This window comes from Dioscorea cayenensis, chromosome 19, assembly GCF_009730915.1.
Source record: "Dioscorea cayenensis subsp. rotundata cultivar TDr96_F1 chromosome 19, TDr96_F1_v2_PseudoChromosome.rev07_lg8_w22 25.fasta, whole genome shotgun sequence".
NCBI lineage: Eukaryota > Viridiplantae > Streptophyta > Magnoliopsida > Dioscoreales > Dioscoreaceae > Dioscorea > Dioscorea cayenensis.
In genome coordinates this window covers 27,186,085-27,208,938 of record NC_052489.1, presented here as the reverse complement: position 1 = coordinate 27,208,938, position 22,854 = coordinate 27,186,085, and the positions used below count along the sequence as shown (strand labels likewise).

General features: G+C 31.4%; 3 protein-coding genes across 6 annotated transcripts; all 3 read right to left on the bottom strand.

Moving 5' to 3' along the window:
* Positions 1-181: 181 nt before the first annotated feature.
* LOC120249606 (metal transporter Nramp3-like) lies at positions 182-12,454 on the bottom strand. 2 transcript variants are annotated; one of them, XM_039258178.1, is made up of 15 exons: positions 12,394-12,454; positions 12,208-12,314; positions 3,618-3,769; positions 3,457-3,535; positions 3,341-3,381; positions 3,107-3,185; positions 2,921-3,025; positions 2,625-2,734; positions 2,259-2,440; positions 2,111-2,180; positions 1,728-1,901; positions 1,311-1,415; positions 1,081-1,212; positions 886-981; positions 182-722 (listed from the first exon to the last, which is right to left on the bottom strand). In XM_039258178.1, the coding sequence occupies exons 1-15, from the start codon at positions 12,414-12,416 to the stop codon at positions 399-401; spliced, it is 1,779 nt and encodes a 592-aa protein (XP_039114112.1). In that variant the 5' UTR covers positions 12,417-12,454; the 3' UTR covers positions 182-398. The 2 variants fall into 2 exon arrangements, 1 of the variants encoding a protein (XP_039114112.1); XR_005532860.1 differs by lacking the exon at positions 182-722 and having other exon boundaries at positions 1,300-1,415.
* LOC120249608 (metal transporter Nramp3-like) lies at positions 7,280-11,243 on the bottom strand. 2 transcript variants are annotated; one of them, XM_039258179.1, is made up of 14 exons: positions 11,098-11,243; positions 10,872-11,023; positions 10,717-10,795; positions 10,601-10,641; positions 10,347-10,425; positions 10,156-10,260; positions 9,863-9,972; positions 9,499-9,680; positions 9,350-9,419; positions 8,988-9,161; positions 8,588-8,692; positions 8,357-8,488; positions 8,160-8,255; positions 7,292-7,956 (listed from the first exon to the last, which is right to left on the bottom strand). In XM_039258179.1, the coding sequence occupies exons 2-14, from the start codon at positions 10,983-10,985 to the stop codon at positions 7,621-7,623; spliced, it is 1,623 nt and encodes a 540-aa protein (XP_039114113.1). In that variant the 5' UTR covers positions 10,986-11,023; positions 11,098-11,243; the 3' UTR covers positions 7,292-7,620. The 2 variants fall into 2 exon arrangements, with proteins under 2 accessions (XP_039114114.1, XP_039114113.1); XM_039258180.1 differs by lacking the exon at positions 11,098-11,243 and having other exon boundaries at positions 7,280-7,956; positions 10,872-11,091.
* Positions 12,455-12,790: 336 nt separating the features above from the next.
* Positions 12,791-14,611, bottom strand: LOC120249609 (exopolyphosphatase PRUNE1-like). 2 transcript variants are annotated; one of them, XM_039258181.1, is made up of 8 exons: positions 14,307-14,611; positions 13,802-14,207; positions 13,529-13,713; positions 13,364-13,444; positions 13,256-13,294; positions 13,101-13,187; positions 12,889-13,015; positions 12,791-12,828 (listed from the first exon to the last, which is right to left on the bottom strand). In XM_039258181.1, exons 1-8 carry the CDS (start codon positions 14,349-14,351, stop codon positions 12,809-12,811), a joined length of 990 nt encoding a protein of 329 aa, XP_039114115.1. In that variant the 5' UTR covers positions 14,352-14,611; the 3' UTR covers positions 12,791-12,808. The 2 variants fall into 2 exon arrangements, with proteins under 2 accessions (XP_039114115.1, XP_039114117.1); XM_039258183.1 differs by lacking the exon at positions 12,791-12,828 and having other exon boundaries at positions 12,890-13,015; positions 13,101-13,182.
* Positions 14,612-22,854: the final 8,243 nt, after the last annotated feature.

Here is a 22,854-nt window from a genome sequence, read left to right as displayed (position 1 = left end):
TTATATTTTTCACAAGTTAACCACCATCTAAACGACCACCATGTTGGTTAGTTTGTGCTTTTATTCGGGCTCACGCCATTTGTGTTTGTGTTTTTTTTAAGCCTCATGCGAATTGTGTTTGTGCTTTTTTTTTTTAAGGCTCACACCATATTAGTTGATTTCTTTGGGTGGTGCCTGCTTGGAGAATTAAATTAATTAATTATTTTTTTAAAAAGAGTGATTAATTTATGAATACAGAAACCATTGTACCACAGTTCCAAATTTTATGCTAACACTGCTATTTACTGATTCTAGTGCGGGTGGTTCTCTGTGGGTAGAACAATCCGGTCACCGGACCCATAACAACCAAATGCCGAGATTTTGTGTTAATAAAACATGAGGAAGCTGTTAGTCCAGATTTATTGCAGATCTTGTTCAAGGAAGTTGCATGCTTGTGATGTCTCCCTGGGTAGGTGAGTTACAATGCTTGCGTTGTTGCCAGTTGATCCAAGCTCGGCATCATCAGACAGTAATGGTTGAGTGGTTTTTCTGTTCTTTCTGAAGATCAGGTAGAAGATTGCGGCGAGGTACACTAACATACCTCCGAAACCAAATATGCCTGCAAACACAATGGCTGCAGTGTGCAGACCGCTATGTAGAAGTATCTTGATGAAGCCTGTCACGAGGTAGTACGTGTTGATTGCCATGACCAATGAGCTTATGACCCATGTAATTGCTGTAATCTATTATGACATGAAAAAGATGGTCAAGCATCGCTTATAAAATTACTTCAAACTAACTCTTCTGTACATAAGTAGAACACCGCATACTTTAATTAGCACAATATTCATATGAACAAAGATGGCAAAACAGAGAAGAAATGGTCTTTGATAACCCTGAACTTACAAGAGATGAGTTGGCGTATGGTCCCATCTTTGTCTTGCAACTGGTGAACTTGAGAAGAGGTACTAGCGCAAATGGAAGTACGAATGACAAAATCATCTGTTACAATGGAACCCCAATTATGTCATATAAAAACATTAAAAGAGACAGCAGTTTGTCAGATAGTTATTCATGCGAATCGTTAGGGATTGTACGCACTGATGCAATGATGATCAGCTTCCCAGCACCAGCAGAACCCCCAACTATTGCAACAATCAGACTTGGAATGATTGCCAAAGAGCGTGTTAAAAGATTTCTAATCCATGGAGTGATCCTCAAATCAAGAAATCCCTACAGCAGAAAATGGAAGATAATTTTAAGTAAAAAAACATATACGCTAATGAGTGGTAAATAATATCATACTGAAAGAGTAGTTACAACAGGAAAACCTGCATGACATATTGCCCTGCATAAGTTCCTGTAATTGTAGAACTCTGTCCAGATGCTAACAAGGCTATTGCGAATAGCTTTGAGCTCCATCTTCCTGTGACATTCTGCATACACGTCAATTATTAGCACCGAAAGATTCTGATAATTCCAAACAATATGAGTGTCAAAATAAGGGAAAAACAAGATTTTCTTAATGCCATGCACTAATCCGATTATTGTGTATGTAGAGCAGGAGAAAAAACCAGCATTACTGATCAAGCTTGACATTTATTAGATTACCAAAGCTTGACTTTGTATAAGATTTAAACATAAATTAAACCAATCATGACAAAAATTAGATTTTATGAAAAAAAGAAAGAAATCCAAACAGAATTTCAAGAGACAATAGGGCATTAGTGTGATGGTCAATAGCTCACTTTGAGCAAGAATGAAGCTTTGTTGAGATCCAAATCCTTGCAGCTTATCTGATCCTCTGGGCTCAGATTAGCTGAGCTGCAAACAGCACCACTGACGGAGATAACAGAAACATTAATGAGAAAAGCCACTGCAAGAGCAAATGCACTCTCAATAGTGTAAAACCTGCAAGCCTCCTGCCACCAAGAAAATTTCTGACAAGTGATCACCGATTTTGGAACAATATAAAGATCGACAAATGCATATTGATGCTCATTATGCATATTTTTTTTTTAACGAAATGCCAAAAAAAACTAAATATCAATGGGCCCATATGTTTATTAGAACGAGAATACTAGCCAGTTGTGAAGTGTACTATAACACCTAAAGTATGTGAGTTATTTACTTTGATTCCTTGGACCGAACGTGGTACTTTTCTTGACAGAACTAATGCGGAGTGAAGGAAGAGGTTGTGCCTGCATCAATATTTGGAAACTCTTCAACAGTAAATGAATAATAAGATAAAGAACAATGGTAGTATAAAAGAAGCTTACGGCATAACCATAGCACCAAGGAGAGAGATGGCTAAGCCAGTAGCACCGTCTCCTTTCAGTTGAGGAACAAAAAGTCCCCTCATAACTTGAGAAGGGTCTGGCCTTGCATAACCAACTTCTGCAAAGAAACAACTAGCCATAGTGGCCAACAGAAAAGCAATGAAAAACTCAAGTTTCCGGATCTGCATGAAGTAGTTGGTACATTCTGGGTCACATTGCAGAAAGTTGAGACTGATAGCTTTAATCCAAATCAATGTTCTTGCATCCGAAATAATCTAACTAACATGTCCTAGCACAAAAAAGTTTTGTGTCAGGACATGTTACCTATCAAGATAGGAGAGGAATAAAGAAAACATGTATACATACCCCAAATTGTTGTAATAGTAGAAATACCAGAGTGCTAAGGCCTGTGATTAGAACACCACACCAAACTGGAAGCTTGAAAAGCATATTCAAAGCAAAAGCTGTTCCTATGACTGCACAAGAGTGTGTGAGGAAATAAGTTCAGTTCATGAAAAGATAATTACTTTTGGTAAATTTATCCACTTGTTCATGATTACGCTGGAAAAACTAAAAAGTTATCACTAATTTAAAAACACATGCAAGGAGCAAAGGTACAACTCAGATTGCTGAAATAATAAAAGGTCAACAACTTCAAATACCTTCTGGAATGTCACAAACCACCACAGCTATTTCAGCCAGTATCCATAAGATAAAATTTGGAATTCTAGGATACTCAGCTCTGCAATGCTCAGCTAGATGTTTCCCTGTCACAACAAGACACCTGCTTATACAATAAATACCACTTGTGTAAATCTCCAAATGAAGGGACTAAATTTAAATGATACCTGTCACAACCCCCAGTCTGGATGCAAGAGACTGAATGATAAGAGCAGCACAAGAAGCTACAAGAATAATCCACAGAAGCTAACCAGAAGAAACAAAACTAATCACTCTGTATGTAGATATAATAATCAATCCACAAATCAAGAAACAATTTTTTCAATCATAACAACTAAGAATTGGCATGATCATCAGAAAACAAAGATTGCAATTAAAAAAAAAAACCCTAGTTTTCTCACCTCATACTTATACTGAGCTCCAGACTGCAGATCAGTCTCAACTGCAAGCACAACAACAAACACAGATTAAGATCAAACGAAAACAAAATAATAGGAATTAGTATATAAAATCTCACAATTCCCAGGATCGATATATGCAATGCAAACCAGAATTCCAGGGCCCATGTACGCAAAAAGGTTCTTCCATCCTTTTTTCTTTGAAATCATCAAACGGAACTAGTCAGCACAAAGTGGAAATCAAAAACTAAAAAAGAAGAAAGCTTTTTCATCATCAAACCTCAGCGATGATGATCTGGTCGGCTTCGACATTATCAATGAGAGGCACGGTGGTGCCAATAGAATCCTGCCGATTCCGATGGCTGGAGATGAACTGCGGTTGCGAAATATCCATCCTCTGCTTCTCCGAATCCGATTCGAGAGCACCAATCACTGAACAAAACAAACGAAGCTGAAATCAAACCAACGAATCCTCGAAACAAATCCATACTTCCCAAAAATCAATACCAGCTCCAGAACGGAGAAGGGACGAGGAGTAGAAGAAGCGGGTGCTTGAACCGGCCGGTTCAACTCGACCGGACCGATCTCTGAACCGATATAACCCAACCGAACCGAGAGAAGCAACTGGAGTTACAAGACGCGGTGATTTTGGGCTTGTTTGATTGATGCTTCAAGAACAGTTTTCTGTTTTTGATTTATATATATATAATGGCATTGTTTTTTGTTTTATTTTTGGTTTTTATTTTTATTTTTGTTTTTATATTATTGTTATTTTATTAGAAATCTAAAGCATATCTCGATACATAAATTGTTGTATGTTTTGGAAAATACATTTGGTTTTTTTTTTGGAAGAATATTTTAAGATATAGTTTTAAAATTAAAATCCAGATAAAGATACTAAACCATAAACAATATGCTTATCTATTCACAATATCATATATATATATATATATATATAGAAACATAATGATCAGGAGAGACTTTAAAAAAATCTATTAAAAAAAACCCAAATAAAGAAGATCTCACAACAAAAATTTTGAGTACAACAAAAAAAATCTCAATTATATAATAATCTTATCTTAAATTCACTAGCTATTTCCAAAAATATTACAAACAAATCTCAACACCATAATCATTTTCAAAACAAATCTAGAAAAAAATTGAAGAAAAAAACTAGTGAGATTGGAGAATATCGAAGAAAAAAAATCATAAAGAAGACAATGAGATCTCACTCTGAGAAAATTCCTAGAAGATATTACAAGCTCTAAATCCTCAATGTCTCTAAAAAGAGATAATAGTTCAAAAGTCTGGTTAAAATTAGACAACCAATGTTTTAAAATATTTTTTAAAAAAAGTTAAAACATAAAAAGTTTGTTTAATATTGTTTCTAAAAATTTTGAAAACAAAAATATTTTTCTTATTTTATTTTCAAAATTTAAAAATAAAAATAAAAACAAAGAATTGGGAATAATGCCAAACCACCTCTAAATTAATAACAATTTATGTCAAGCATCCATAAATAAGTAACACCACCCTTTTTCCCCTCTATTTCTTATCACCAATATATTTAAAAAATAATTAATTAAATAAATAGTTTAATAAGGACAATGACAAGCAAACAGTCACAAGGGAAGAAGATCTTCTTTTATAGTTTATTTATAAAGTGATGTGGGACAAGAACTTGAAGTCAAATAAAACATGGTTCTAATATTCATTATTGGATCCCCTTTTTGGTACATTAAAATAAATGCTCATCTTGTCCCTTTTATCATCTTCAATCACTTTCTTGCTAAAGCTTCCTAGTGACGAGAGTTTTCCATTTGATTAGGGAAAGAGTGGATACAATAAAAAAGACATCTATGCTCTGCAACACTATTAGTTGTAAGGCACTGTTCAATGAAAATACATATATATATATACTACATACACTTCTTTCCAAGTTGAAGTCTTTTTATAGTTTTATATGATGTTAAATTTGTCATTAGCCACCTTTGTCTTTATTCTGTATTTCTAATCTAAGTTACAGCTCACCACTCCCACTGTAAATCATACTAAATTAATGTTTTAAGTAGTGAATGGAATTGAAGCACTTTTGTCAGCATCTTATCAAATGGAATATGAATACAATAAATAGTTGCTCTGTTTTCTTTGAATATTGTCAGTTCAAGTGGAATGCCACATGGTGAGCACCACAAACTCTCCCAAGAGACGTTCAATGCTTATTCTTGATGCCAGTTTGTCATCAATCTCAAATACTTTTACTCCTCTTATATCTTGATTAACAATAAAATCTAATCAGATTAAGTAATTACTAAATATGAATTAGTTTGCATCTACTAAGAATTACTCACCAAGTAAATCCAATGATTTGAGCGGTACATGTGTTACTTTAGTGTCAAAGAAGTGGAGAAATTCTCATTAACACTGCCGTCTTAGCAGACACCAAGATCTCCCTCTAAATCACACAAAAATAAATAAATAAATAAATAAATAATTTTTTTTGTTAATTAATAAGAAAAATTCTATGATAACATGTCATTACCTCGGAGTTCTGTTCATTGTCATAATATCCTGAAGCAATCATAAGTAGTCTGAGTCTGTGTTTCTGAAACACATTGAGAAACAGTTTATGAATTATGAGGCTAAACTATACAGAATGATGTCTTCTGCGGCTTAAACACTGTGACCGAGAAGTTCTTTGACTGAAATACCATTAAAGCACATTCCGATACGGTAAACCGATACTATTAGGTTTGCCTAGTCAAACATAACTAAGAAACTGCAATGTGGCATAGCATTAATCCATTTCTAGCGGTCATCTTTGCTGATTAACATTTATACCTGCAACTCTAGTTTTGCGAAGAATATATCTAACTTTTAAGTTCAGACATGCCAAGCTGTTTGTGTTTCACTGCAAAATCATCAGCGCTACATATAGTTCACACAATTATGCATCATATCAATATCTCTGTGGCAACTTACATGTTTGATAAAGTGCATTAATTCCAAACCGGCCAGCGCCTTTTATTAGTAGTGTCGTCATGTATTTATCTTCCTCAGTGCACTTAGCACCCATCAAGTTTGATGTGTCTAACAATATACCAGATAGCTGCATTCTCAATCAGAACAAATGACATCGCTGATATGATTAGAAATCCATATGTATTAAAACTCAGTAACTCAACAAACAATACCAGAAGTCTGCAAAATCCATTCCCAGCAAGAATTTCTGGTGATGTTTCTGCAAACTGTTCGGTGACAAATGTGCAGATTGAGCTGTCCTGCATTAAGTGCAGAATCAAAGTTAGCATTTGACATAGTTCTTAAAAGAAATATATATATATATATATATGTGTGTGTGTGTGTATAACTACCTCACTGTTTATGGTTTCCGCTAATGCATCTTTTAATCCTTGCAAAGAATGCATTTCAGTTTAGCAGGAAATGGAGTTTCACATGAATACATATAAGCACAATAATACCTCTTGTTTTCTTGGTAACTTATGACCATTCACTAGCACAAGATTTAAACTACCATACACATCAAATTATGTCAGATCATTCTGCATACTGCATACAAAGATTCATATCTAAATCAGATGTCCATAGATTACAAATTTATAGTGGCAGAGCAAATCAAATCAAGCTACTCTCCATGTTAATCACAGGCACAATGCAGTTATTTCTACTCTCTTTAGTTTCATTTAAGAAATAAGCATACAAAACAGTGGAAACAACAGATCCTATATCTACAAACAACACCAATTAAATAAACATCAAAACAATTCAGTAAAAATAAAAAACCAAACCAAGAAATGGAATGAAAAAGCAAACTAGCATCGCACTGTCCAATCACAGCAAACAAAAGCATCCCTGGAGCACCAGCATTGACATCATCCTTCCTGGCTCCTATTTGACATTATGAAGCACAGCACCTTCCTATTGAACCAAAAATCGTAAACCTTACTTTCATTGCAGGCTTTAGGAACAAGATGAACACCTGTTTATAAAGTTGAACAACAATCCACAACCCTAATCACACTCAAAAGAAACTCAACAAAAGTTTGGAAATAAAAAGCCAAGTTCACCATCGTTTCGTGCTTCATTGATCATAGCTAAATAAGTACTGTTGCAAGCATTATCCAATGCTCTAAAGCAACTTTGCCAAATTGAGAATATATTAGTAAATGAAACCACATTAGTTATTGTTAGGGTAGCTCGTTCACTTTTGGAGTTGCAGAGTAATGCCCAGATTTCATGCTAACAAAACATGAGGGAAGCTGTTAGTCAAGATTCATTGCAGATCTTGTTTGAGGGAGTTGCATGCTTATGATGTCTTCCCTGGGTAGGTGAGTTACGATGCTTGCGTTGTTGCCGGTTGGTCCAAGTTCGGTATCATCAGACAGTAATAGTTGAGTGATTTTTCTATTCTTTCTGAACACTAAGTAAAAGATTGCCCCCAGGTACACTAACATACCTCCGAAACCAAATATGCCTGCAAACACAATGGCTGCAGTGTGCAGACCGCTGTGTAGAAGTAGCTTGATGAAGCCCGTCACGAGGTAGTATGTGTTGATTGCCATGATCAATGAGCTTATGACCCATGTGGTTGCTGCAATCTATGACGTGAAAAAGGTGTTAAGTGTCGCTTATAAATGACAGAAAATTAAATGTTGAATGAATTACTTTAAACTAACTCTTTGTACACAAGTAGAACAAAGAAAGAAAGAATTGTCAGCCAGATAATTTAACTAGCTCTACGTTCATATGTTCAAAGACGGCAAAACAGAGAAGAGGTGGTCATTAATAACTGCAAACTTACAAGAAATGAGTTGGCGTATGATCCCATCTTAGTCTTGCTGCTGGTGAACTTGAGGAGAGGTACTAGTGCAAATGGAAGTTCGAATGACAAAATCATCTGCGAGAATTGAACATCAATTATGTCAGACAAATACATCAAAAGGAATGGTAGTTTGCCAGATAGACTATTTCATGAGAATCATTAGGGGTTGTACGCACTGATGCAATGATGATCAATTTCCCAGCACCAGCAGAACCCCCAACTATCGCGACAATCAGACTTGGAACGATTGCCAAAGATCGTGTTAAAAGATTTCTAATCCATGGAGTGATCCGCAAATTAAGAAATCCCTACAATAGAAAATGAAAGATAATTTTAAGCAAAAAACATATAAGCTAAATGAGTGGCAAAAAAATACCGTTGCCAAAGAGTTCTTATAACATAAAAACCTGCATGACATATTGCCCAGCATAGGTTCCTGTGATTGTAGAACTCTGTCCAGATGCTAACAAGGCTATTGCAAATAGCTTTGAGCTCCATCTTCCTGTAACGTTCTGCATAGATATCAATTGTTAGCACCTTACCCTTCGGCCATTGCAAACAATCTGAGTGTAAAAATAAAAAATACAGAATTTGTGCAGTAATACCATTGTGTATATAAAGCAGGAGAAGGAACAGGAAATACCGATCAAGCTTGAAGTTTACCAGATTACCAAAACTTGACTTTGTATAAGATTTAAACATAAATTAAACAATCATGTCAAATATCGGATTTATTGGAAAAAGAAAAGAAATTCAACAGAAATTTCAAGAAACAATAGGGCATTAGTGTGATGATCAATAGCTCACTTTGAGCAAGAATGAAGCTTTGTTGAGATCCAAATCCTTGCAGTTTATCTGATCCTCTGGGCTCAGATTAGCTGAGCTGCAAACAGCACCACTGACGGAGATAACAGAAACATTAATGAGAAAGGCCACTGCAAGTGCAAATGCACTCTCAATAGTGTAAAACCTGCACGCCTCCTGCCACCAAGAAAATTTCTGACAAGTGATAACCAACTTTGGAACAATAAAATGATTTACAAATGCATAATGATATTCATTATGCAATTTTTTAATTAAAATGCCAAAAAAATAAAAAAATAAAAAAAGGCACAGGGGCTTTATTAGAAAGAGAAAAGTAGCTGGTTGTGAAGTTTTGAGTTATTTACTTTGATTCCTTGAACTGAACGTGGTACTTTTCTTGACAGAACTAATGCAGAGTGAAGGAAGAGATTGTGCCTGCATCAACATTTGAAAACTCTTTTAACTGTAAATAAATTATAAGATAAACAATAATGGTGGTGTTAAAGAGGCTCACGGCATAACCATAGCACCAAGAAGAGAGATGGCTAAGCCAGTAGCACCGTCTCCTTTCAGTTGAGGAACAAAAAGTCCCCTCATAACTTGTGAAAGGTCTGGCTTTGCATAACCAAGTTCTGCGAAGAAACAACCAGCCATAGTGGCCACCAGAAAAGCAATGAAAAACTCAAGTTTGCGGATCTGCATTAAGTAGTTGGTAGATTATGGGTCACATTCCAGAAAGTTGAGACTGATAGCTTTAATCCAAATCAATGGCCATGCATCCAAATGAACTAACTACCATGCCCTTGGACAAAAAGCTTTGTGCTAGGACATGTTACTAATCAAGATAGGAGAGGAGTATAGAAAACATGTATACATACCCCATATTGTTGTAATAGTAGAAGTACCAGAGTGCTAAGGCCTGTGACTAGAACACCACACCAAACTGGGAGCTTGAAAAGCATGTTCAAAGCAAAAGCTGTTCCAATGACTGCAACAGTGGTAAGAAAATAAATTCAGTTCATGAAAAGATAACTGCTTTTGGTCAATTTATCCACTTGTTCATGATTGTGCCGGAAAAACTAAAAAGTAGTCAATAATTTTAAAAAACATGCAAGGAGCAATGGAACAGCTTAAATTTCTGAAATAATGAAAGGTCAACAACTTCAAATACCTTCAGGAATGTCGCAAGCCACCACAGCTATTTCAGCCAGTATCCATAAGATAAAATTTGGAATTCTAGGATACTCAGCTCTGCAATGCTCAGCTAGATGTTTCCCTATTATCATAACAAGACACCTCCTTATACAATAAATACTACTTGTGCCTATCTTTCTCTAAATGTAGGATCAGACTAAATGATACCTGTCACAACCCCCAGTTTGGATGCAAGAGACTGAATAACAAGAGCAGCACAAGAAGCTACAAGAATAATCCAGAGAAGCTAACAGAGAGAAACAAAACCAATCACTATGTATGTAAACATAATAGTCAATTCACAAATCTACAAAATATAAGTACCAAAAGAAACAATTTTTTCAATCATAACAACTAAGTATTGGCATCATCATCAGAAAAACAAAAATTGCAAATTAAAAACAAAACACTAGTTGTCTCACCTCATACTTATACTGAGCTCCAGACTGCAGATCAGTCTCAACTGCAAGCACAACAATAAGCACAGATTAAGGCCAAATAAAAACAAAATAATAGAAATTAGTATTTAAAATCTCACAATTCCCAGGATCGATATACGCAATGCAAACCAGAAATCCAGGGCCCATGTACGCAAAAAAGTTCTTCCAGCCCTTTTTCTTTGGAAATAATCAAACAGAACAAGTCAGCGCAAAGTGGAAATCAAAAAGCTAGAAAACTTTTTCATCATCAAACCTCAGCGATGATAATCTGGTCAGCTTCGACATTATCAATGAGAGGCACAGCGGCCCCAACAGAATCCCGCCGATTCTCATGGCTGGAGATGAACTGCGGCTGCGAAACATCCATCCTCTACTCCTCCAAATCCGATCGAAGACCACCAATCACTGAACAAACAAACGAAGCCGAAATCAAGCGAACGAATCCTCGAAACCAATCCATACTTCCCATAAATCAATACCAGCTCGAGAACAGAGAAGGGACGAGGAGTAGAAGAAGCGGACGCTTGAACCGACCGGTTCAACTCGACCAAACCGATCTCTGAACCGATAAAATCCAACCGAACCGCGAGAGGCAACGAACTTTCTTTACAAGACTCAATGGAAATTTATATAATTAAATAAATAACAATTAATGCCAACCCCTAAAATGGAATAGTCAATAAATCATTAAAAATTCCCCTCTTTTTTCCCTCCATTTCTTATCACCATCATATTAAAAAAATAATTAATTGAATTAATGGTTTAATAAGGACAATGACAAGTGACTATCACAAGGAAAGAAGTCAAATAAAACATGGTTCTAATAGTTTTGTTTTCATTATTGGACCCCATTTTTGGTGCCTGAAAAGAAATGTTCATCTTGACTCTTTTATCATCTTGCCTCAGTTTCTAGCTAAAGCTTCCAAGTGAAGAGAGTGTTTTCCATTTGATTTGGTAAAGAGTGGATACAATGATTTTGATTAGGTAAAGAGTGGATACAATAAAAAAAGACATATAAATATATATGCTCTGTAACAATACTAGTTGTAAAGCACTGTTTAATGTACAAGTATTATATCCATTTCTTTGCAAGTTGGAAGTCATTTTATAGTTTTATATGATGTTAAATTTGTCATTAGATACCTTTGTCTTTATTCTGCATTTCTAATCTAAGTAAAAGCTCAGTCACCACCATTTCCAATGTAAATCATACTTTATGTTTTAAGTAGTGATAAATGAAAAAGCACTCATCATTAGTTGTAAAGCACTCTTGTCAGCATCTTATCAAATGGAATATGTATACAATAAATTGTGATGAAAAACAAAAGAATTGAAGGAGAAGAGACAGGGGAATAGTTGCTCTGTTTTCTTTGAATATTGTCATTTCAAGTGGGATGTCACACGGTGAGCACCACCAAACTCTTCCAAAAGACGCTCAATGCTTCTTCTTGATGTCAGTTTGTTATCAATCTCAAATGCTTTTACTTCCTCTCTTGTATCTGGATTAACAAAAAAATTCTAATCAGATAAATTAATTAATATATAGTTTGTAAATATGAATTGGTTTGCATCTACTAAGAATTACTAACCAAGTAAATCCAATGATTTGAGTGGTAGATGTGTTCCTTTGGTCTCAAAGAAGTGGAGAAGTTTTCTCATTAACACTGCAGTCTTGGTAGAGACCAAAGATCTCTCTCTAAATCACACAAAATAAATAAATAAATAAACATGTTTGTTAATTAATAAGAAAAATTATATGATTAACATGTCATTACCTTGAAGTTCTTTTCATTGTCATAATATCCTGAAGCAATCATAAGTAGTCTTAGTCTCTGTGTTTCTGAAACACAATGAGAAACAGTTAATGAATTATGAGGCTGTATAATATAATGTATGACTTCTATGCTTATTACCTCTATAGAGAATGATGTCTTCTGCGGCTGAATCACTGTGACCGAGAAGATCTTCGACTGAAATTCCAATCAGAGCACATTCCGATACGGTAAACCGATAATCTACTACCGATACTATTAGGTTTCCCTAGTCAAACATAACTAAGAAACTTCAATATTGCATAGCATTAATCCATTTCTAGTGGTCATCTTTGCTGATTAACATTTATACCTGCAACTCTAGTTTTGCGAAGAATATCTCTAACTTCAAGTTCAGACATGTCGAGCTTTTTGTGTTTCACTGCAAAATCATCAATGCTATATATATATATAGTTCAGACAATTATGCATTACATGAGTGTCTTTGTGGCAACTTACATGTTTGATAAAGTCCATTAATTCCCAATTGGCCAGCGCCTTTGATTAGAAGTGTCGTCATGTATTTATCTTTGTCGGTGCACTTAGCACCCATCAAGTTTGATGTGTCTAACAATATACCAGATAACTGCATTCTCAATCAGAACAAATGACATCACTGTAATGGTTAGAAATCCAAATGTACTAAAACTCAGCAACTAAACAAACAATACCAGAAGTCTACAAATTCCAATCCCAGCAAGAATTTCTGGTGATGTTTCTGCAAACTGTTCCGCGACAAATGTGCAGATTGAGCTGTCCTGCATTAAATGCAGAATCAAAGTTAGCATTTTGACATTGTTCTAAAAGGAAATATATATTTCATTACCTCACTGTTTATGGTTTCTACTAATGCTTCTTTTAATCCCTGCAAAGAATGCATTTGAGTTTAGCAGGAAATGGAATTTCACATGAATACATATAAGCACAATAATACCTCTTGTTTTCTTGGTAACTTATGACCATTCACTAGCACAAGATTTAAACTACCATACACATCAAAGTATGTCAGATCAATCTGCATACAAAGTTTCATATCTGAATCAGATGTTCATAGATTACAAATTTATTGTGGCAGAGCAAATCAAATCAAGCTACTCACCTCATCAATGAAAACCAAACTAGAAACTTCAATTTGACAAGAATGAAGCAGCCAATTGAGCTCAGGATGAATCCTTAAATCATCTCTCTCCATGTTAATTACAGGCACAAAACAGTCATATCTACTCTCTCTAGCTTCATTCAAGAAATAAGCATACAAAATTGTGGAAACAACAGATCCTATATCTGCAAACAACACCAGTTAAATAAACATCAAAACAAATCTTCAGTAAAAATAAAAAACCAAACCATGAAATGGAATGAAAAATCAAACCAGCATCTTCCTGTCCAATCACAGCAAACAAAAGCATCCCTGGAACACCAGCAGTGATATCATCCTTCCTGGCTCTCAGATACTCATTCAACATTGCAACACTGGAACACATTTTAGTTGAAGGATTGGAAGAAGAGTAAAATGATGCAGCACAGTGAGGAGAAACAGTTCCTGGAGGATCCATGGCCTTGATATTCTGATTAATGTTCCCATCATCTATCTCTGATATCAATGAACCAGCAATGCTTACAGTGTCTGAAGTGCTGATTTTAGACTCAAACTCCCAAATAGAAGACAGTGAGTGTGTTAAGCTTGAAATTGAGGCATTCTCTTGAGTTGCCACCATGGAAACACTTCTTCTAATACCTTCAAACAAGGGATGATCTCTCTTACGTGCAAATGGTTCCTGTATTTTTTTTTTTTTAGTTGAGTGTTTACTGTTTACAGTTACTGATTGCAGTGATACTCAAATTTCAAAAAGAGTGTATAGATTAATGAAACAAACCTGGAAGTTTTGAGTGAGAACTTGTTGATTAGAGTTGTTCATCATGTTGAAGGTGAAGAATGAAGTTCAAAGATGAGTAAATATGAGTATTATTAAAGGAAATATTCTTGTAGGACAAACACTAGTGCATGAGAGGGCGGAGAAACAAGAGAAATTTCTCATTGTGTTCTCCACCAATGAGCTTTGGTTTCTCAACCAAGATCATCATCATCAATTCATCATCATCATCATCATCATCATCATCATCATCAAGAACATCTTGTTCTTGGTCAAAAGCATAGAGAGAAGTCCACTCTGTTGCCATGCAGAAGGATTTGATGTTTCTTTGCACATAGAGAGGACTCAAGGAAAAAAACAGAGGGATAGCACGCATGGCCTACATGCTGAAAGACATATAGACCTACAGAAAGAATTATTGGCAATATAAAATATTAATTAATTAATTAATTAAATAAATAAAGATAATTTTTATGGTTTTGGTGTGAAAAAGATGTTTGGCACCTTTTGGAAAGAAAAAGAGCTTTTGACTGTCAAAGTATGATAAGGAAAGCAGATGCAATAGGATTTTGTTTGCAATATATATATATAATCAAGTTACTTGGAAGGAGGGGTCTCTTGCTTAAAGGTTTTTTAGGGATTTTGATTTGAAAGATCATATCTCTGGTAAACTATGGTTTGCATTGCATTGCTGTTGGTGATCAATTTTCTACTTTGGTTTAAATTTATTTGACCATTCCATTAATCTAAAAGTTGAAGTATAGTGTTTTGATTTGTCCAACCTGAATTGGACAAACATGCGCGGTTTTAAAGGAGTTCGTTTGAAACCATATTCAACCTCTGACTCCATTATCATTATTTTTTTTAAGCAATAATTATACTAAAAACATATTTATATATGGTCGAAATTTAACCACCAATAGTAATTAAAGTATTGAGTTAAAAAAAAAAAGTGAAAATAACATAAAAGCCATTAAAAGAGGTGACTTTCCTTAGGCCCTGATGGGCCCTTTTTGTTTTCTTTGTTTTTTTTTTTAGTTTTTAAGACGGTCCTATTTTAGTTTTTAAGACGGTCCTATTTTTTTTTTTTATCCACTCCTATCTTCTTCCCTTTTTTTAGGTTTATTCATTTTTTAAATAATAATAATAATATAAAACGACACTAAGACCACTTATATGACCAATGGTATAGATTAAATTATAAATTTTCAGACAACATTGATCACTGATCATTGGATTCAAACTAATATACATTCTTCTTGATTGGAAGAGAAATAAAGAAAATCAAGACTATTATTTTAATTGTCCCCTTGAAGTTTAGAATTACATATATCCAAAACATAAATATAAAATTAATTAACAAAAACCCGTTGGGGGTTGATTATAGGTGCGTATTTTTTTTATCAACTTATTGTATTTTTTTCTTTCATATTTAGCACCATTTTGTCTCGTTTTTTAGATTTAATATTTTTTAAAGAATACTATTATGGCTTATATATATATATATATATATATTTGTTAAAAAATTAACATATTAATTAAAAAAACTACAAACACGTCTATGTCGCCCTTATATTAAAATTCAATTTTAGTGTTTTCATTATCATTTATATATATATATATATATAATTATTGAGGGAATTGATCAAGTCACTAAAGTTAAAAATAAAGAGAGTTTTCTAGTTTTAATATCTGTGATAATTTTGATTTCATGGATCACATCTTAAATAAATTATATTTATATCTCGTTTAGGTGATGATTTGTTGGTTAGATTTCAAAGGCATTAATCAATTGTGTTTATTATAGTTCCCATTCAAACTGAAAACCTGGTATTACTTCATTATATATTTACTTTAAACTATTTCACTATTTTTATATAATTAAAATAAATTTAAAACTTTATAACAAACATAAAAAAAATGCTGCGAATGAATTAATAATGTCCAAATTATACCCGCATGCTTATTTCAAAATAATAATAAAATAAAATACTATTAAATATAATTTTTAAAAAATATCTTAATAATGTGGGTCCCACTCAAATAAAAGACAAGTGTCATCACAAGTTTTACCGCTAGCATTGGCTGGCTCCTCCACAGTCCACATCACACTAGGCACATAATTAAGCAAAATGATAATTATTATTATTATTATTTATTTATTTATATATATATATATTTTTAGGTATAATATCCAAATTAGTCCCTAACTCTTCTCTTACTTTTGGTTCTTCTCTAGAAATTCACACATTAATCACTCTATTCTCGAAAAATGACCCGATTTAGTCTTTCTACTTTCTTGATCTCTTTCTATCTAGTCACTCACATTTTGGAAATATAACCCAGATAATTGACTCATTTTAGAGAGTAGAGATGACTGAAATGAGCTATTTCTGAAGCGAGAGGGACTACTGGAGCATTTCGAGTAAAAGGTCAAAGGAAGAGAGAGAGAAGTAGAGGGATCAATTTGGATATTGTACCTATTTTTTAAAATGTGAACAAGTTACAACACATTTTTTATTATTATGCTTTAATTACAGAGTTGAATTCTCAATTTTTTTTTTATGAAAATCATGTATTATTGTAGCGACAATAAATGAATTATTTATTAAATAAAGTGATATATTTTGTTCTCATAATTATTTAGTGAAAAAATTAATCCAGCTCATAGTGGGGTGGGCACAACAAGACACAGCGTGGTACACAATGTTGGCTACTTTGTTTGGTTCATTAGTTGAAATATTGATTATCAATATAATCTTTAATCTTAATTAATACTTAATTGTGATTACTTAGAGAATTAGTCAATTTCTCTAATTAAGCATTAAACATTGGAATGATTTGCATGTCTTTAAGACATGACACCAAATAGAACACTAACGCTGAGGTTGGTTTGGCGGCGCATCATCTTGACCTTTGTAGCTTTTCCAAAGCCATTAATATATATAATCAATATTAAAAAATTAAAACATTTATTATGATTTTCATATACTAAATTATATGTTATTATAAATAAAAATAAAAATTCTTTGGTTGGATTGAACTTTGTACATGAGGAATTCTAAGTTCATTTATTAATTTTTGGGAAGTTAATGATTTGCTTTTGGGGGCTTCTTTGTAAACACCTCCTTATCTTGTTGCTATTGTTAATAAATCTCAAGATAAAGCCACAAAAAAGATAACTTAGGTGATTTAATTAATTTTTAAATTCCCATTACCAAACTCGCAAAGAGATAGTGTGTTCTAATGAGATTAAAAAAATATATAAAATAAAAAAACAAGAAGTTCTTTGTACTATATGTTCTTATATTCTTCTTGTTCCTACATCGAACAAGAAAACAACAACTCTTGTTCTATCTAATACAACACACAAATATATATATATATATATATATAGTAATTAATATGATAAGTTTTAAACGGGTAAATTTTTTAGTAGAAATTACTAAAAACTTTGGTTCATTTTCACTTTTGATCATCTGAACTCGATTTGTATCAATTTGATCACTCAATTTTAATTTGATTTCAACTGGGTTGTAAATCGAGGGATTTCGACTCTCCAAATGAATGATGTAAATTTGTTTTTCAGATGACATGGACACATCCAATAGACTTAATAATGTCATGTCGGGGGAAGGCCGATTTTAGATTTTTAGAGCAGCCCATGTAATCAATTGGGGTTGAAATTCTTGATTTATTGTCGGTTGAAATCAAATTAAAGTTAAGTGACCAAATTGATACAAATTGAAGTTCGGTGATCAAAGTAAAAATAAACCAAAGTTTAGTGACCTACTCAAAAATTTACCCAGTTTTAAACAAAATACTGAAATACATGGTCATGATTTTAAATCCAACGACCAATGTTTGAAGCTTATATTGAATGAAGGGCTTCATTTTAATTTATACCATTAGTCATATGGGCAATGTCAAAGTTCTCTTCATATTTTTCACACTCTCTGTTCTCTAATTCAACATTTTAATCACTATTAATGGTTAAATTTGGTTTATATGTTTTTAGTCATTTGGACAATATCAGTGTTACTTTTAAAATTTTCATGCCCTTCATTTTATAATTCAACATTTTAATTATTAATGGTTAAATTTGGTTCACTTGATTGCATTCATTTTTTTTTCATTTCAATATAGATGTGATTTATTTTTATATTTAAAAAAAAATGATAAGTTTCAATATTTTGAACACGAGTATGAACCATGATGTTTATTTATGCCTTCCATTTTGATGATTGTTTAGACTAGACTTAAAGTGAGCGATCATCTCACCACTTTTACTTTCCGTTAGTTGTAAATGAGTTGCATTAGCTTTAGGTAAACTTCTCCAAATGGTTGGTGATGAGGTTGGTCTTACTTTTCTGCTTATAATAATTAATATTTTATTTACTTATTTATATGAAAATAAATATGTTGTTATATGTGTAAGATAGATTGGTTGAGGATCAAAGCCATAAAAAGGTACATGAGTTGGTCAAGGGTAAAAACTTAAATAAATAAATAAATAAATAAATAAATATTGCTTCTGGTGTACCTAAACCATTCTCTAGCACAAGTATTTGTTAAAAAAAAATTTATCCCTAGTAAAAATTTATTTTATCAAGGACAATCATCCATCATTTTATTATTAGTTATTTGTTTTGAATAAAAAAAATTATTTATACTAATCTACTTTAATAGTAGTATCAAATGACCATAAATGTTTTTAAAACAAGTTATAATTTAACTAAAAAAATTGAGATATGATCGGAGCAATAACTAGATGATAATGGGTTTATTTTTCATAAGAGATCAAGAGTTTAATTTTTTCTAAAAATATGATTGAATATTTAGTAAATGTACAAATGATGATGGTTTGTCCATATTATAAACATATATATATATATATACACACTGAAATAAAAGATGAGATGCAAATACAACAAATGTATATGCATTCTGAATTTCTGAGATACTGAATCCCATGTGAAAATTATTTGATAAATATATCAGAAAGAAGAATAAATATATATATATATATATAAATCACTACAACAAATTTGTCAATTATTGACATATGTGATAACGTCTATAAAAATAATATATTTTTGTCACTAAAAATTTTTTGCTGACGCTTTTGTTGCTCATCACCACATTATCGCCTTTGCTCCGTGCTAAAGGGCTTAATGTGACGATTACATATTCGTCACATAATGATACCTTTTATGTGACAAAAATTATCATATTTTACCTATTTTATAATCATTAATACATACGCATTTTTTTATCGACTAAATGTTGTACTAAACTATTAGTAAAACGTTATGAATTGTCACTAAATATAAGGTAAAAGCTTTTATCATTTGTGACATTCCATTGATTTTCAAATAATAAATAATAAAAATATTTGTCACAATTTCAAATAGAATAGCGTTATAAAAAGTGGTTAATGTCACTAAATATTGTTAAAAAAAATATAATATTTAGTAACAAAAAGTCTATTTTCGTGATGATGAAAATGCGTCACTAATGAAAAAAATACGCCATAAATTAATGTAATGTCACAATTAATTAAATATTATATAGTTTGTAATATTTTTATAATGTCACAATCAATCATGTTTTTATGATGTATTTGTAATTTGTGATATATTTTAGTGAATATTTTTTAATAAATTATATAAATTATCAAAAATTTAATTTTTGATAATATATCATAAATAAAATTACATCAATATTATTATTGCAAAAAGAAAAATAACACAATTATCATAATTTATAGTTAACCTTTTGGATTAACAAATTTCAATTTCGTAAAATTTCAATAACATTAAAAACTTATAATCTTAAGTAAATCATATCAAAATAGATAATCTATTCTTCATGCAACTCTTGTATGGCTCGTGTTTATAGGTGTTTTTGTTGATGTAGAGCTTGCCTCATTAAAACCTCGAAATAAATATTTTTAAAATAATAAATATTAATTTATAAGAAGAGTAAATTAACAAAAGTAAAGTTCAAAATATATATAACATATACATATATACTAATATGCATCCAAAAAATTAATAATAAGCACAATAAATAGTCATAACAAAAATTAATTGATTAATGACAAACTTTAACAATTTAAAGTGCTAATCAAACAACTATAGAAATTATAACAATAATTCCATTATAAAATAATGATAATTAAAAAAATACATAGATTAATAAAAAAACACGAATCAATATTGTTAGCAATCCTTTGGAAAGAAAACTTTAATCTAATGATTGTGGCCGATGTCAATCTCTTTCCCATTCAAATATTCCTTTCTCCAACGGAACCATCATCACTACAAAACCCATAAAATTAGAAGCGAATCAAGCAATTATAAAAAATTTATGAACTAAGTGCATTGGAACACAAGCATTATAAAAATCAAGACTAAAAAGTGGAAGTGTGCTTAAGATGGAGAACAATAAAAATAAAAAATGAGCGGTAGTATAGCGTTGAGAAGTAAATATAATGTACCTTAGTAATGATGAGAGAGAAAGAAAAGATTGAGAAATAATAGAAATTGAGATAGAGATTTATATAGAATTTTGTTTTTTTAAATTTTTTATAAACTTTAAACTATATTTAGATAAATTAAAATTATTCGAGAATTTTTTTATCGGATATATCTTTTTATTGAATGAAAAACTGCTCAAAGTCTATATTAAAACTAACATATTTTTATATTTTTTAATTAAATTCGCAATAATTTTTTAAAAATTATTAACAAATTTAAACTAAATTTAGATAAATTAAAAATTATTTAAAAAAATTTTTATAGGATATATCTATTGAATGAAAATCTTTTCAAATTTCGTATAAAAAAACTAACATATTTTTATATGTTTTTAATTCAATTTTAGATAATTTTTTAAAAATTATTAACAAATTTAAACCAATGAAACTTGAATTTTTAAATTATCGCTTTAAATATATTTCATAATAATTTTTTAAAAAGCTTATAACAAATTTAAACCAATGAAATTTGAATTTTTAAATTAATCATGTGAAGTTATAAAAACTTCTTTAATATCTATATAAAATCACTTCAATAATATAAAGGTCTTTTATAATTTAGTCCTTATTAATAAAATAAATTATAATATATATGAAGGTGTTAATATAAAATATCTCTAATAAAATCTTTAAAAATAAAAAAATTCAAAAAACATAAAGAGAGTTATTTGAATAAAAAATAAAAAATTTAAAATAAATCAATGTGAAATTAAACTAATATGGGGATGCTAGAACCCTATCTTCACAATTTTTTTTTGAAAATAAACAATGTATAAATTGATAAATATAGTTTAAAAAAAATTATATTTTTAGGAAAAATATTTGCAAAATTTTTTTTTTTCATCCCCTTGCCCCTAGGTATTAAATTGGTTTATATAACATGAAAAAATTTATATTCTTTTGCAAAAAATATATTGTTTTGCTTTCTCAAGTTTTTTTTACTTGCAAAAGCTATTTATATTGTATAAAAATATATGATTTTAGAAAAATATTTGGAAAAGTCTATTATTTGCTTTCATATTCGACAAATTGGTAAGCATGATATTGAAAATTATATTTTATAAAAATATTTATAAAAAAAATTGTTGTTTGGTTTATTAACGCTTTTGAGTGACCCACTCTAAAAATTATTGTTATGTCTCTTACTCATATCTATGTCAATTTATATAAATAATTTTGTTATATTTTTCTTCTAAATTAATTTTAAAGCATAAAAGAATGTTTTACGCTATTTAGCATTTTATCTTTCAGATGATATTTAGCGATTTGATCTACGATTATTAGTGAGAGATGATTAGTGTCATTAAATTTAGTAACAAATAGTGATATTATCCAATATCATCAAGTAATGCGATATTTATTTGTAAATAATATTATAATATCATTATTACTTATATTTTAGGTAGAAACCCATGTGTCACAAAAAAATAAATTAAGGTACATATTCAAAATGATCATTGATAATATATGTTAATATTAGTAATATTATTTAAATTTAGTTTAAAAACAATAAATTTTTAAAAATTTGTAGCGAAAAATATTATATTAATGGCGTACTATACTATTTCACTTAATATTTAAAACCGCACTAAAAGTACTTTCAAAGTCAGATTTCGGAAATTTAATCCTTTTCGTGATAATATCATGCGACGAACGTAAAAGTGATTGTCACATAAAATTATCAAAACAAAGAAATGAAAGTGATTAAAATAATGATTTCATCACATTACGTATCATGATAAAACCAATACGTCAAAAAAATAAAATTGTCATTAATCATCAATTTTGTTGTAGTGAATATATATATAAAAAGAAAAGAACTAGTGGGTGAGGTGAGGTAGGCAAAAAGAATCCTGGTTAATCCAAGCACCAGCAGACAAAACTGAGTCCAGAAGAGCAAAAAGAAAGAACCATATCCACCATGGCCAAAGCAGGCTTTTCTTTTTACACTCCCTCCTCTTCCTCCTGATCAGACACACACACACACACACACACTTTCTCTCTCTCTTC